General features: G+C 38.8%; 1 protein-coding gene across 2 annotated transcripts in view; it reads left to right on the top strand.

Moving 5' to 3' along the window:
* The window catches only part of TANC1 (tetratricopeptide repeat, ankyrin repeat and coiled-coil containing 1), a 773242-nt gene that overhangs the window by 500651 nt on the left and 258331 nt on the right, over positions 1–14260 (top strand). For both annotated transcript variants that reach the window (XM_086956663.1, XM_086956662.1), the window contains exons 8-10: positions 314–439; positions 2776–3057; positions 6371–6522. In XM_086956663.1, coding sequence (XP_086812789.1) covers positions 314–439; positions 2776–3057; positions 6371–6522 — 560 coding nt within the window. The remainder of the gene's footprint in view (positions 1–313; positions 440–2775; positions 3058–6370; positions 6523–14260) is intronic.

Raw genomic sequence — 14260 nt, 5'->3', positions numbered from 1 at the left:
TATTAAACTAGATCACCTAAAATAGACAAAAATAACAGCTCTTGCTATAGAGCAGAGTTCTTATAATAGCCAATATTTACAGCAGATGATGCATAACGCGTTCTTACCCCCAGACGTTTCTACTTAGAATCTTTGTTCCTACTTCGTTTGTGGCTCTTGTACGGCATTAGATTTCTTTACCCCGCATGTTCTATTTTAAAATATTATTTTGAGTATTGTGAGGTTTGTGAATGGTTCACATATATAAATTGTCTTCCTGTGCGTTAGGTGTTTTTTGGAGACTATTACAAACATAAGACTTTTTTTTTTACAGCCACAAGTTCAACTAAACTGGAAGACTTGAGTTATTTGGATGGTCAGAGAAATGCTCCACTTCGTACATCAATTCGGTTACCATGGCATAACACATCTGGTGGAAGAGTGCAGCAAGAAATTAAAGGTAAATTATAAAAAGAAATAAGGTTTTCACATTTTATTGACTCATTTAATTTAAATGAGCTCTAATTCAATCAAAAGGCTCCTACTGAGACTTTTGGAATATAAACTTTAGCGCTCACACAGTAGCAGTGGTTGTAAGAGATATTGGAATGCATCAGCTTGTTTCCATTTGCAGAAAATTCCTGTTGTCTTATGGCTTCAACCATTCTTATTGTTCTCATGTAGAACCTCTTTCAAAATGTGTTTGAAATAAATCTTGTTTAATGAATGTTGGCGTCTTGATTACATAATTAAGCTAGGAAAACCTGACCTACTGAAACTATTAACCAACCGGATAGCATGCATTTTATAACAAACACCCTGAAGTTTCATCTAGAATGCCCAATTCTGTAAAATTGCGCATAAATTAACTCTTTGGAAGTAGGTCACATCCAACATGACATGTCTGCACTGGGATTTTATAAATAGCTCTGAATATATTCATAGCGTTCATGGATTTGTAACTCTTGTGTTTTTAAAAGACCTGTAAAAATGTTAGATTACGTTTAGTATAGAATACCTTATGTAATTTCCATCTCGGACTTTTCATATTGGTTATTTCAGATGTTGTATGCCTTGTTTATATACGACTGCATTTTGAATTTTGAACAGTGCTTGAATGGCTGCAGATGTCTTGGCTTTCTGATTGGGCCACTCCGAGAGAGAGAGAGAGAGAGAGAGAGAGAGAGAGAAAGAGAAAGAAAACAGACTGGTGAAACAAACAAGCCAGCTTTCGTCTTCAGATTACATTGAACATAAAACAGTTCTCAAGGAATAGAAGAATGCAGGGAGTTCCAAGACTGAGTGCAAGTGACCAAAAAGATTGTTTTGACCCTTTTACACTAGTGACCGAAATGTGGAGCACTCAAACGACAGACATCATCAGATCCAAGTAGTGAGTTGGAACATAGTTACTTTGTGCTGGAGATTTGAGGTCCTTGTCAGAAACAACCTTAAAGGGCAAGTACACGGATTAAATTGCCCATGCAGAGGCCAGTGATGACTACAACCAGAATGAAAGCAACTAGATCTTTGTGATCAATAAAGGGAAACGTTCTGAAACTTGCAATTTGATAACAATAGATAGTTGAGTCTTAACATAATCTTGGTATGAGAGGAAGATAGAAGAAGATTTACATTCACTTTAAATACCAATATCTTTCTCAAGGCATGTCATTGTACATGAGAACTGGGAGCCCACGAGATCTGATGAGCTTTGAAAGAGGCTTGACATAAACATTAAACATGATAGTGAATAGAGATGAATCCGCTGGTGCTGCACTATATATGTATAAGATCAGCATAGAAAAGGGTCAAGGAAGCAGCTGGAGACTTCCTAGCTGGGAGAAAACCAGGACAGTGCCCTTAAGGAACTTATGGTTCGTCGTCAGATGACAAATTAGAATGAGGTCAACTCTATCAAATGTCTCTGGCAAAGCAGGTAGTATCTGAGTAGTGACAATGCTGATTCATTCTGTTAGACCTGAAAGGCACCTGGAAATCATTAGACAAACAGATCTCACAATATAGTCACCTAATTATTCTGCTCATTTCCGTTGCTGCTAAAAGTAAAATTGGCTTTCATTTGGAGGCCGCTAAAGAAACAGGTATATCTTTTTCAAGCAGAGATACAATATCCAGTTTTAAACCAATCGAAATTGATTATACTGTTAGATCACTGACCAGGATAGAGGTCGGAGGCATTAGAATAGTTTAGTAGAAGAAGGGACTTCGGGGTAAACAAATTCCATGTTTGTGATTTACAGGCACATTCTCTCTCAGTTTTGCCACTGGAAGTAACTTAAGAGTGGAGTCACAATTGCAACCTCTTGCTCAGGGTGAATATAACCTGGAGAATGAATTCAGGAATAGATGCCTAGATCTTTTGTTCAAAAGGGAAAAAATATTTGCAGGACCCAGGAATGAGATTAATATAATATGGACAACATTGAAGGGTGACCGTTCTGTTTGAACTGAAATTATCTTTCTGCTTGTGGTATGCAGAGAAAATTAAGTAGTAATACTTTTTTTCTTAGGTGCTATACATTCTTTCTTTTAAATAGCTATTTGGCTTGTATAGAAACACTTAGAAACTGTACTATAATGTCCATAACATAGGCATTTGTTGGCAATTTAAAAAACTGTCTCGATGGAATTAAAAAAAAATGGATTTGTTTGTTTGAGTAGAAAAATTAAACCACTATTTACCTGATTGAAAATGCAAATGACCAGTTCTTGTTATGTGTCGCTTTGAACATTTCATTGTATTAACTGTAAATTAACTCTCCCATCTCTCAGCACGTTTTGTCCCCTACAAGCCTCAAGACATTATGCTAAAGCCACTGTTGTTTGAAGTTCCGAGCATCACAACAGACTCTGTATTCATTGGAAGGACCTGGCTGTTTGAAAAGATAGAAAAAGGTCTAAAAAGTACAGACCTGGCTGAAAATAAGGGAGCAGTGATCATCGGCAGTGTGGGCTACGGAAAGACTGCTATCGTTTCAAAGCTGGTGGCCCTTAGCTGCCATGGGAGTCGCATGAGACAGATTGCATCTAACAGCCCAGGCTCATCCCCGAGAGGTTGGTAGAAGGTTTTGTTACTCAAAATACGATATGACTTGTACTTCTCCATGAATGTAGTACCTTTTTCAAAAGCCTGTTTAATTCTTTTAACTTGCTGCCAATTGAATTGCGTGTATTTAATTATGGTGAATGCCTGCCTCTACGGCCCAGCTTTCTTTGACTTGATATATATGATCCGCTTTACTGCAAAGGCAGCAACTTCTCATTCTTACTTGACCAGTCTTGTCCTTCTATGCATGTTCCAGGGATACAGCCCCAAAACAGTGAACTGGACAAATTGTGGAAATATTTTAAGATAAAGAAGTTGATATGCACTGGAACACTAGTGATTGTGAGAGGGTCTGCTTTAAAGAATTTCTCTGTAATTACATCTGCCCTGCTGACGTATGTTTTTAGGTCAGAAAAAGGCACTGTTTATGCTGTGTATTTTCTGGTCACCATCAGTCTTCCCTACTTCTCTGAATCAGCACTTCCTAACTCTTCATATATATGTCTTCCCAATAAAGTGCTTAGGAAACGAGGTCCAAGGATGACGGAGTATGTATTCTGACACCTCATTTAATCTGCAGTGGTTGTACTTGATCCCTGTATTTCCCATTCAACTGATAGCTTGGCTTCTAAAAGTAATGTGGTAAACAGTGCAAACGTTCTAGGATTGTCTTCTCAAAAGCAAGAGCTCTCACTTGGTTTCATTGCTACTGAACTTTCCCTAAAATCGATGATTGCTTAGATTGAGTAGTGACAACATGTATATCAGAAAAGACATTTGAGTATACCTTTTTTGAGCAACCTTTTATATCCAATCATGAGCACATGAACTGAACATATGTCTCTGATGTCCAGGCAAAGTTATTAGCTATTTCTGCCAGTTTTAAAGAAATTGATAGCCAAAGTCCTGACAAACTGAGCATTTACGGTGCTGTTGGCGCTGCCTTCATAAAAAGTAATTTACTCTTTGCAATTGGGCCATGACTAAAGGCATTATGCTTGCAACAGTTTATTGTCCTAGGTTTGGGGATGGCCGAGTAAAACAGCTTTACAGATAGAATGATGTGCCTCTTAGTGTGAGCTAAATTTGATTAGGTCTCATTTTGAATATGAAAATGATGATCCATGTTGACCATTTAACAATTAGTTAATAAAGAGGCATAGGGCCTGATTTAGAATTTGGCGGAAGGGATGCTCAGTCTCTAATGTGACGGCTAGTCTGTCCGCATTATTACAAGCGCCATAGAATATATAATGCACTTGTAACATAACAGACAGGACATTCATCACCTTTGTGACGGAGGATCCCATCCGCCAAACCCCAAATCAGGCCCATAGTCTCACACCGTGTTCAACATATGTTGTTGAGGAATAGCAGATTGTCAAAACAATTTGCATATGTATTATTGTTAAATCCTGTAGTTCCCCTATTTACCCTCATCATTAAGGCAGAATAAAAGCTGCCAAACTTTAGTTACCTTTGATTCTGGTAAGCCTGCCATGGCTCTCCCACATTGACTGCACTTGTAATACATGCCAACTTGTGGATGCACCTCAGTTGATGATGCTTCTGTTTTAGCTAGTGGAGTATTTTCTTTATCACATGTAGAACTTGCCTACATGGTTTCCATCAAACTATAGTGATTCCCTATATCTGACAATGTCCTGAGCATCGCATAAGTGCATAGACCTCCACTGAGAGGACGCACTGGCAAAAAAAAACTATTGTCAATCTGTTTTCGGGTTGAACCCTTAAGCCTGTGGTGTGTTCTATTAAGTATTGCTCGGCATGTCATTAAGTCATCCTAAAATGTAATTTTAACTTTTGGAAGTATGTACTCAAGGAAAGGGCTTAGCTTGGTTTCACATTATTTTGCTTGTCTTCTTTTACCCTTTCAAAGAGACAAATTATGTGGAACTGCAGTGGAAGCTTGAGAGTTAATAGGGAAAGAATATTTTTAAGAAAACCGAAATATAATGTTCTAAAATAATTATGAAGCAGAGCGCAAGAAGTGGAAAAGAACTTGGCCAGCTTGAGACAATTGGCAAGAAATCTGTTTTATTAGTAGGTCAGGAAAAGATGAATCATGAATAGATGCGAGTTCCAACGTTAAAAAAGGGTAAAGAAAACAGTGGATTTCTAAGATACCATATTGCTTTCAGAATCATGCCATTTAAGAAGGACTAGCAACCGTAGATTTTAAAGTAGTTCACATTCCCCAGAAGAACACATTGACTGTGAAAAATGTAAATAGAAAGCCATATTATCGCAGCAAATGCAATGAAAAAATGTAGCATTTTTAGAAGCAAATTCTGCACAATGAAGCAACTGCCCCCTAATTGCCCAATCGTTCGCTTGGCTGCCATACGGTGTCACAAAAGCTCAAACTATCTTGCATGCCTGGAGCACGTAGAACTATTCAACCGAACCTGAAAATGGAAACAAGTGTATACCTGTCCGTCCACCACCATCAATGCAGTCTGCACTCAGCCCAACCTCATTCACCAATGTTCCCATCTGCAGTCAAACACCCTACATTCAGTGTGTACCCTCCACATAGTGCCCGAGCTGAGAAAGCTCAGTTCTAAATTGAAGTCCTGTTACTGACAAAACTAAAAGGAGGAACTGTGCATCAGTCTTTAGATGCCGACGACAACCTACTCTTGAATCTTCCTGATGACAGGCTGGAAAAACGATATTTACTGTCCCACACTCCACCAGCAAATGTGAGAACATGCTGGAAAGCAATCCTTTTTATAAATAATGGACGTTTTTCCCGTGCCCACTACAAAATCATAGCATCACCTTTTGTCACAGTAGAGCACCAACATTTTGCTAACTTCAGATGTGCACATATATATGACCATTGTGAATTAGATCATGCACACGTTAGCATATCTATGTTGTAAAGAAGGCCCAGTTGATTTTTATGCAATATCTTTGATTCACCTGAAGCCTAAGGTTCAGAAATAAGCTGTGCATACAATTGAATGTTCTTATTTATGTGTGTGAATATTTTGTGTTGCTTCTGTGTTTTTATAGCACTCAAGAAGATTTTTATACTACTTAGACTTTTATTCAGGTAGAGAAAATACCATACAAGGGAAGGAACTACAAGGTAATAATGTTTTAAGATCATTTACTTCGTAGTTTAATTACTCCAACTATTGCTTTTTCTCAGAGGTCTGTGACAGAAGATATACTATGCTGATGGCAATTTGCGGAAAAAGCAAACCAATGGCATTTTCAAAAAGCAGAATACAAGTCATATTTAAAATTGTGTTTCCGTTTTGAAACCAGTTTCTGTACATATTTTTGCAGGAAGTGATCAACCTAATGACATTCCACTCTCTCAGTTCTCACCACCAAATTCATCCATGAAGAGCAGCAGTACTTTAAAGAGTGTTAGCTGTCCGCACACTCCCGAACAGCCAACACAAACAGATGACTCAGTAAAACAACTTGCTTCTAAGGTATGATAGTGTGCCCTTTCTCGCTTTTATCATTCATAGGTCAGTATTGGTATGTTAACAAAATACAATAATGCATATTCTATCAAACATTTTATTGAAAAATTTAATTTAATCTTATTTCTGTTTTCTATAGAGATATCTTATTAAAATATTGCACTTGTGATTAAATATGACTTTTAAGCGCTAAGTAACATATTGAGCTATGTGACTGTAGTCAAAGGAATAGAAACGCATGTTAACTTGTTAAACAAAGGTAGCTCGTTAAAAAAGGCTACCTTAAAGGTAAGTCATTAAAAAAGTGATTTTGTGGTTTCAGAAGTATGTTTTATCTGGAGTAAGGGGGCTTGTAGTTACTGTCTGTAGTGTTCAGGTACTGTGGATCTCTGCTTGATCAGATATGTTTTCTGTGCTTTTCATAGAATTAGGCTTTAAAAAAAATATTTCAAGTTACGATTAAATCAAATAGTACATAAAGGTTTAGGTCAATTTATACAACGTTATTCTTATTACTGTTTAATACTACCTGATGTGAGATGTAAAATTTCCTTTTAACCGAACTATAATAATTCCATCTGTCATTCAAATGTGAACATCTAAATTAAAACAAACCTTGTAATTCTATAAACTCTGTATGAGAGAAAATATGTTATATTTCTGTTTTTTCTTGGGCTTTTCTTCATTACCCTAATCGTTTCACATTTAGCATATTTATGTATCTCATAAAGTAACTACAGGATTGCAGAGAGGTCGTCTTCAATCTATAATCTCATTGGAAACCTTTTTGCAGGTATTATTACTTGACTTGATATAGCGTCATCCTCTGATACAAATTTCATTATGACTTTCTCAAAGATATAAATTAGTGGCAGAGCTTCTTTGGTTAAGGTTCAGTCTCACTCACTCATTAAGAAGTCCTTTTTGGAATGTTTATAGCTTTAGCCTCCCTTGACCAATTGCCCACCTTAATTTCTCAGTGGCAAATTTGGTAGACATTGGTAATGGGAAGCAAACCTTACACAGAAATAATGGAGGGCAGTTGAGCAGAATCCCAGCAGTGTGTGTGTGGTTTCATTCACACTTTCAGTGACATTTACTGTTGAGGATAGTTTTAAAACTATTATAGAGTTCATCTAGAAATTAAGCATGATACTGTCCTGTTTAATGTTATTCTTTTTGCTGTCATGGCTGTCCAGGGAGCTCACCGAAGCTGCAGCTTCTCTGTGTATGCAGTATTTGTATCGGGGGGAACTTAGCCAAAAGGCAGCGGAGTGCTGTACAGAGTCCAAGGCAAAGATAAAGTCAGTGAGCGACTGGAGAGTAGACTTTTACTGTATTTTGATGTGGTGTTCTTTAGAGAGGTGTGTCTTCAGCTCTTTCCTAAATTGGAACATGATTGTGTTGGTCCTGATGGATACAGCAGTGTTTTTCCAGATCTTGGGTGCCTAGATGGAGAAAACTTGTTGCAATGTGTAGCGTTGATTGCCATTTAAAGTGTCTTGCGCATTAAACAGCTCGATGGGCATTTATGGAATGCTACTTTTAATATATTAATTTAGAGCATTTAGATTCTCTAAAAGAAAATGTATGTTGTGTGTTTCACAAATATTTTCTGTTTGGATGGTTTTCCTATCATCCACTTCATGAAAATACTTTCACATCCTTCTGAACGCAGATCCTATCGGTAGTTCTTGAGAAACAAAAACACACATTGCCACATTCCAGCCACTCCTCTTTAAAAGCGTGACATCCATGTCTTCCAGGGAGAATACTTTAATGTATATGTCTGTGACGAGATGAACGCAGTCTTTTGCCAAAATAAGAAATTAGTCAGTCAACTAAGAAATTTGCTTGTGGAACAGATTTGCCACTTTTTTTCTTAGGGGAGAATTTCACAATGCTTGCTGAATTTCAACCACAATCGAACAAACCTCGGGATGACACCTGTTTAAAAGTTTGAAGGGGTTGAAACGAAAAATGCAAAAAAAAACAGGGTTTTGCATTTGCTAACTTACTGAAAAAAATAAATGCTCTTGCCTACATGTGAATCACCCATGGGATCATTGAGTTACTCTTTTCGTATTTTTAATACTCTGACTTCTGCCAAATTTATCATTCAAAAGTTGTCATACTGTCTTTTTTATTTTTAAGCCGATTTCATTTTGCAAAAATGCCTTCAGCTACATAGAAAATCAGGCGCAAATAGAACTGCAGTTTTATCATCCATTGCAGCTGTGATGTTATAATAAAAGATGTATTTTCTGTTTCTTTCCTTCAATAAATGCACATATCACACTGTTTATTATTTTGGATGATCCTCCAAGCTGCCTTAGGAATAGAATCAAAGGTGACAAATATGTAATTTTTCATTTTCAAAAATATATTATTCTTAATAGAAACTGTTCTGTCTGCACATGTGCTGTCATAAATGCAAAATATTTTTATTGCCATAACATATCGTACAAAAACGTTAAAACAGGATTGATCCTGACATTTCATTGGTATCAACTACCTTCCTCAAAGGTTGGGTTAAGATTAATTTTACAAATCTGACTAGCCTTCCTACCCATTTTGCAGATTAACATATCTAACTACATACATGACATCTAACCGCCAAAAAAAACCCACCCCATTAAACTAATTTAAGTTTGTTAATCTACATTGTGGTTTTATTCAGGCTGTTCTTCATTCTGGGAAGGGGTGTAAGAAAATTCTCCCAATCTATTAAAAGCAAGCATAACAAGACTGTGTGCTCGTCAGTATATATGGTCTTCAGATCCTAGACAGAGAAGAATGGGTGTGACTATAATTAGCAATGGGGAGCGCTAAAATGGAGGGCTTTAGAAACTCAAGACTATTGATTTTTATCTGGTTAGAGGGTTTAAGTTACTTATCAAAACTAGAAAGTACTTCCTACAGAGAGAAGAAAATGCAGAATTTCCACAGACAGTTGCTTGAATTTCATGGAAGTTAATGTATTGAACAAAAGTCTCTATCTTATAGTTTTCAGTTCTTATTCAGAATACCTCACCTTTGCCTATATTTATGCCTTAGTACTATTTCTGCTGTTACTGAACTGTTTCACTTTTGCCAGAACGCCGATATGTAGGAGAGACAAACTTCTTCTATGACCTGGTAAAGACAACATATCAGTGCTTCATCGAACCCTTCAACTCAAATTAACTGCAAGAGGGGGTTTGCTACTCTTGAATCGTGTCCATCCCATATCATACAGAAATCCCCAACCTGGCAACAAATCTTTCCAAAATAACATAAAAATTGATTGATATAAAAACGTGACTCATTTTAGAGATCAATCCCTTCTTTTTATTTTGTCTTGAAAACGTACATTTACCTTTAGTTGCCTTTGCTCTATCTGAATTTGAATAACATCTGTGACTATAATCGTAGATCACACCTACTAAGTGTAAGATGTAATCGTCCGATTTAAAGTAGAAATGTATTGCATCAGTGTCCTTTGTAGACATTTGTAATTATGGTCTTTATAATTTTGTTTAGAAGCCATTAGTGTAAACATTGGATTCCCAATCTGGTAATTCACTTCTTACCCATGTCTCCAGAGATTTGAAGAAAGTGATGGAAAGACTGGCACTGATCCGTCACCTCCACCAGTTCTTCAGCGCATAAAATAGATGCATTAATGCTTAATGGACTGTCAACTTCTCTGCCTTCCCGTGCCTTTCTCAGGTCTCTTCAAACTCGAAGGAGGAGGGGGCATGCATGTGACACTCCAGCATCACCAACCACTATCTTTCTTGCCTGCCTTGGGTTCGTGCAGACCTGCAGCAAATATGGGATTTTGTCTCCTTGCTGACAGTGGCCCGGCAGAGCTGCTGCCAGCACCTGCCTTCAAGGACATAATCCTGTGGTTGTTGGTGTAGGGTGCAAGGAAGGATGTAAAACATTTTTTTAATAAATGGGTGTGTGTTATCAAAGGGGTGAAGTAGACTGGTTGACACCAGGTAATTTTATTTTTTATATTAATTTATAGTAAGAGAAGAGGGCAGAAAGTGAGGTGGGGAGCCTAACTGGGTCCTTGATATAGTTAATCATTTCCCCTTGCACAGATGATTAATGGGATTAGCGTGTAATGGCCACTGTGATGGGCTACCATACACACAAGAAAGCTATAGATCGGTAGCTATCACTATCCTGGAGTTCTCCGCTTGTGTGATCCAAGTGGCAACTTAAAGAACTTAGACTTTGCACTTGGTTGTCTGGAAAATCACTTTGAAACCCACAACGAAAATCAGCCATGTTATTAAGAGGGACTAATAAATACCCTCCGGTCTGCATTTTGGATAGCATTTTGTTTTCCAGAGGTTGTGTGTTTTTCTGCTGAAAAACAATGACTCCTTTTTTCCTGGCTTTCTTGGGTTTGGTAGGATTAACGCTGTGATGTCTTTGGGTAGATGTTCGCTTTAAAATAGTTTTTTTATTTCATACACCAACAGCACCAAAGTGCCTGTAGCACACCCATCACTGAGCTGCAAACTCGCTCTAACAACCTTTATTTTCAAAGAGGAGTGCACAGTGAGGACTCGAACATCCTCTGTATGTGTGTGTGCGTGTGTGTGCAAATATATATATGTGTGTGTAATATATTACCTACTGGCGGTCGCCAGTAGGTAGTTATAGTTAGGATTTTTTTCAATGCAAAATCTCTAAATTCTATTGTGAATAACTTTGGCGTCAGTTGACGAATCTGCCTGACCATTTCCTCAAATTTGCCTTGCGGAGCTCCGGTCCTTCCCTGAAAGTTTGGAAGGGAATTCGTCAAGCGGGGGCCGAGATAAAAGGGGGGTCCCAAAACGTGTTTTCCCCATGTTAATTTCCATAGGGCGGTCAAACTCACTTTTAGCCAGAACGGCTGAATGGATTTGCACCAAACTTGGCAAAATTGTAGGGACTGGTAGCCCGATGTGCCTTTGCTATGTCTCAAGATATATGCTCCAGTGGTTTTTACGAAAATTAACTTTGAAAAAATATATATTGGGCTACATTGGGCTATATATATGTTAGAGCCCAAATGTAGCCCAATGTAGCCCATAGATGGCCACCAGAGACAAAAAAAAACAAATGTAGCCCAAATATCAGCCATATGTAGCCCAACTATAGCCCAATGACAGAATGTCCCAGAGTGTTCTAAAGAACAACTAGAGCGCTAACAGTCTTACTTATGACAAAAGTATGGCACACCTGAAGTCATCTTGATTGGAATAAAGTGTTAACACTTAAAACATTGAATTTGCAAAGGAACAAAATGAGGGGGTTCATTTTGCCATAGAAATTATGATTAGTGCGGAAGAAAGAAAAATTAGGGCACATTTTGAGTGACTTCTCAAATTCTCTTATATTTCATTAAAAAAATTCTGATATGCAGTCTCCCAAGATGGCCACCAGAGACAAAAGAGCCCAAATGTAGGCCAAATATCAGCCAGATGTAGCCCAACTATAGCCCAATGACAGAATGTCCCAGAGTGTTCTAAAGAACACTTAGAACGCTAACAGTCTTACTTATGACAAAAGTATGGCATACCTGAAGTCATCTTGATTGGAATAAAGTGGTAGCACTTAATACATTTAATTTGAAAAGGAACAAAATGAGCGGTTTCATTTTGCCATAGAAATTATATATATATATATATATATATATCTATGTGATCAAGCCTCTTTTGAGGTGAAACGCGTCATGGTGAATTGCAGGCTGTAACTCTTGGCACAGAATAAATGCACTGAAGAAACTGCACCTACTTTGTGGTCTCGCTCTTTTCGTTGTTCTGCAGGGGAAGCAGAAGTTAAAACGACGACTTTTGGATATATATATATATATATATATATATATATATATATATATATATATATATATATATATATATATATATATGTATATTCACTGAAAAAACCATAGGTTTCACACCAGTTATAGTTAGGAATTAGCAATTAAAAAACCTATTAAATTCACTGAAAAAGCCATAGGTTTCACACCAGTTATAGTTAGGTGGAAATTTTACTCGCATAAAACCATTGAAATTCCCACGTTATAGTTAGTTGGACTCACTATAACTTGCGCGTGCAATGCACTGCTGATGACGTCACATATTACATCACTCATGACATGGTCAGTAACATCACTCATGACATCACTGATGACATCTCAAATGACATCACATATATATACGTGTGTGTGCGTGTGTGTGTGTGGTTGTGTGTAAAATGCGTGTGGCATGTGTAGCTGTAGATATACATGCTGTGTGCATACTCCTGCCATCTAGTGTTGAGATCAGACATGTGCAACTTGTTTTTGTTCAAAGAAGTCTTTTCTAGCCACCGATTGTATGTAATAGAGTATCGGCTCCTTAGTCTGGTTGTTTTTCTCTGGCATCTGGTTCAGACGCGTATATGAGAGCTCCGGTCCAACCACTTGGTGTTCTTGTCAGGCCTGGTGTTACTTTGGAGCCATTTTATTTTGGTCAACGAATTCTCAGCAGTAGGGCTCTGCTCCTTCGACTCCCATCTCCTTCTAAAGTCGAGAATGTCCATGTGATGGAAAGGATTCTTTTCTGATTCTGCCCATCTTGCCATGCTAAGTATCCCAAGACAGCCTTGTATGAAGTTTGTAACATGTTCTTGTCCCCGACCACCGAGAGGATCCTGTGTGGCGTGTCTTGCGTTCCATAACAAGAAGACACTTCAGAACCGTAGGAACCGTCACATTCTCGGCTTCAATGGCGCAGCTCATTGGAGAGGAGGACACTCCAAACTGCTTCAGCGAAGGTGAGGAGGAAGCTATTCAGCAGCTGGCCACGCCAGACCCCAAGATAGAAGAGGCATTCTCGTCTGAAGAGGTTGTATCCAAGTCTGATGTCGAAGCCGAAGGGCCCCTGCTGCCCAATGCCCATTGCTGAGGACCACAGTGCATCCTACAGAGGCTCCAGGAGCATCAAGTTGCTGGCCAGTAGAGGAGCCACATCCAACCGAGCATGACTGGATCCTGTCTAAGCCTGCTCTGCCACCCAAGGATCCCACAAGAGGAGACAGACATTCGAGGAGCACCTCAGCCGGAGCCAACACCCAAAAAGTCTTGGTGCCAGGACAAAGGCACTTCTCCACTGCTTTCTAGCTATCCTAGGCTTTCTCCTCCTCCTCCTCCTCCTCCAATTCCTCCACCATCTCCATACCATCCTATTCCTACTTCCCCTTGCTATCTGGGGACCCTCACCCACATTTAACACCAGGATATCCATATTAAGGGGATGGGGGCAGCCCATGGTCTCCCTATGATTCCCTCTTATGATCCAATGATTCCTGAGCCTTGGAACGACTATCAGCAGACACCAACCCGGATTTCTAGCCTGCAAACCCTCTCCCCCTGAAAATACTACCTCCTAGTACACGGTTTTACACAGGATGGTGGCTTTCCTTAAGGTTAAGCTGTATGTTCAGCCTGAGGAAGATGATTTCCTGCTGGAAACCCTTTCCTCCACACACAGGTCCTGCCAGTATTTGCCCATGTTGAAGGTCATGCTTAAACCTGCTAGGGACATCTTCAAAGAGCCTGTGGAAGCCAGAGTCATCACGCCCCAAGTTGACAAAAGTTTAAGTCTTCTCCATCAGGCCCCTCCTACTTCAAAGGGCAGTTACCCTCTGATTCCCTAGTGATCATTACAGCCAAGAGAGCGAATTCTCAGGGCACAAGGGATGCGCCCCCTCCAGATCG

The sequence above is a fragment of the Lissotriton vulgaris genome, chromosome 2_1 (assembly GCF_964263255.1).
Source record: "Lissotriton vulgaris chromosome 2_1, aLisVul1.2, whole genome shotgun sequence".
NCBI lineage: Eukaryota > Metazoa > Chordata > Amphibia > Caudata > Salamandridae > Lissotriton > Lissotriton vulgaris.
The sequence above is the reverse complement of the archived record's forward strand: the minus strand, read 5'-3'. Positions and strand labels throughout refer to the sequence as shown.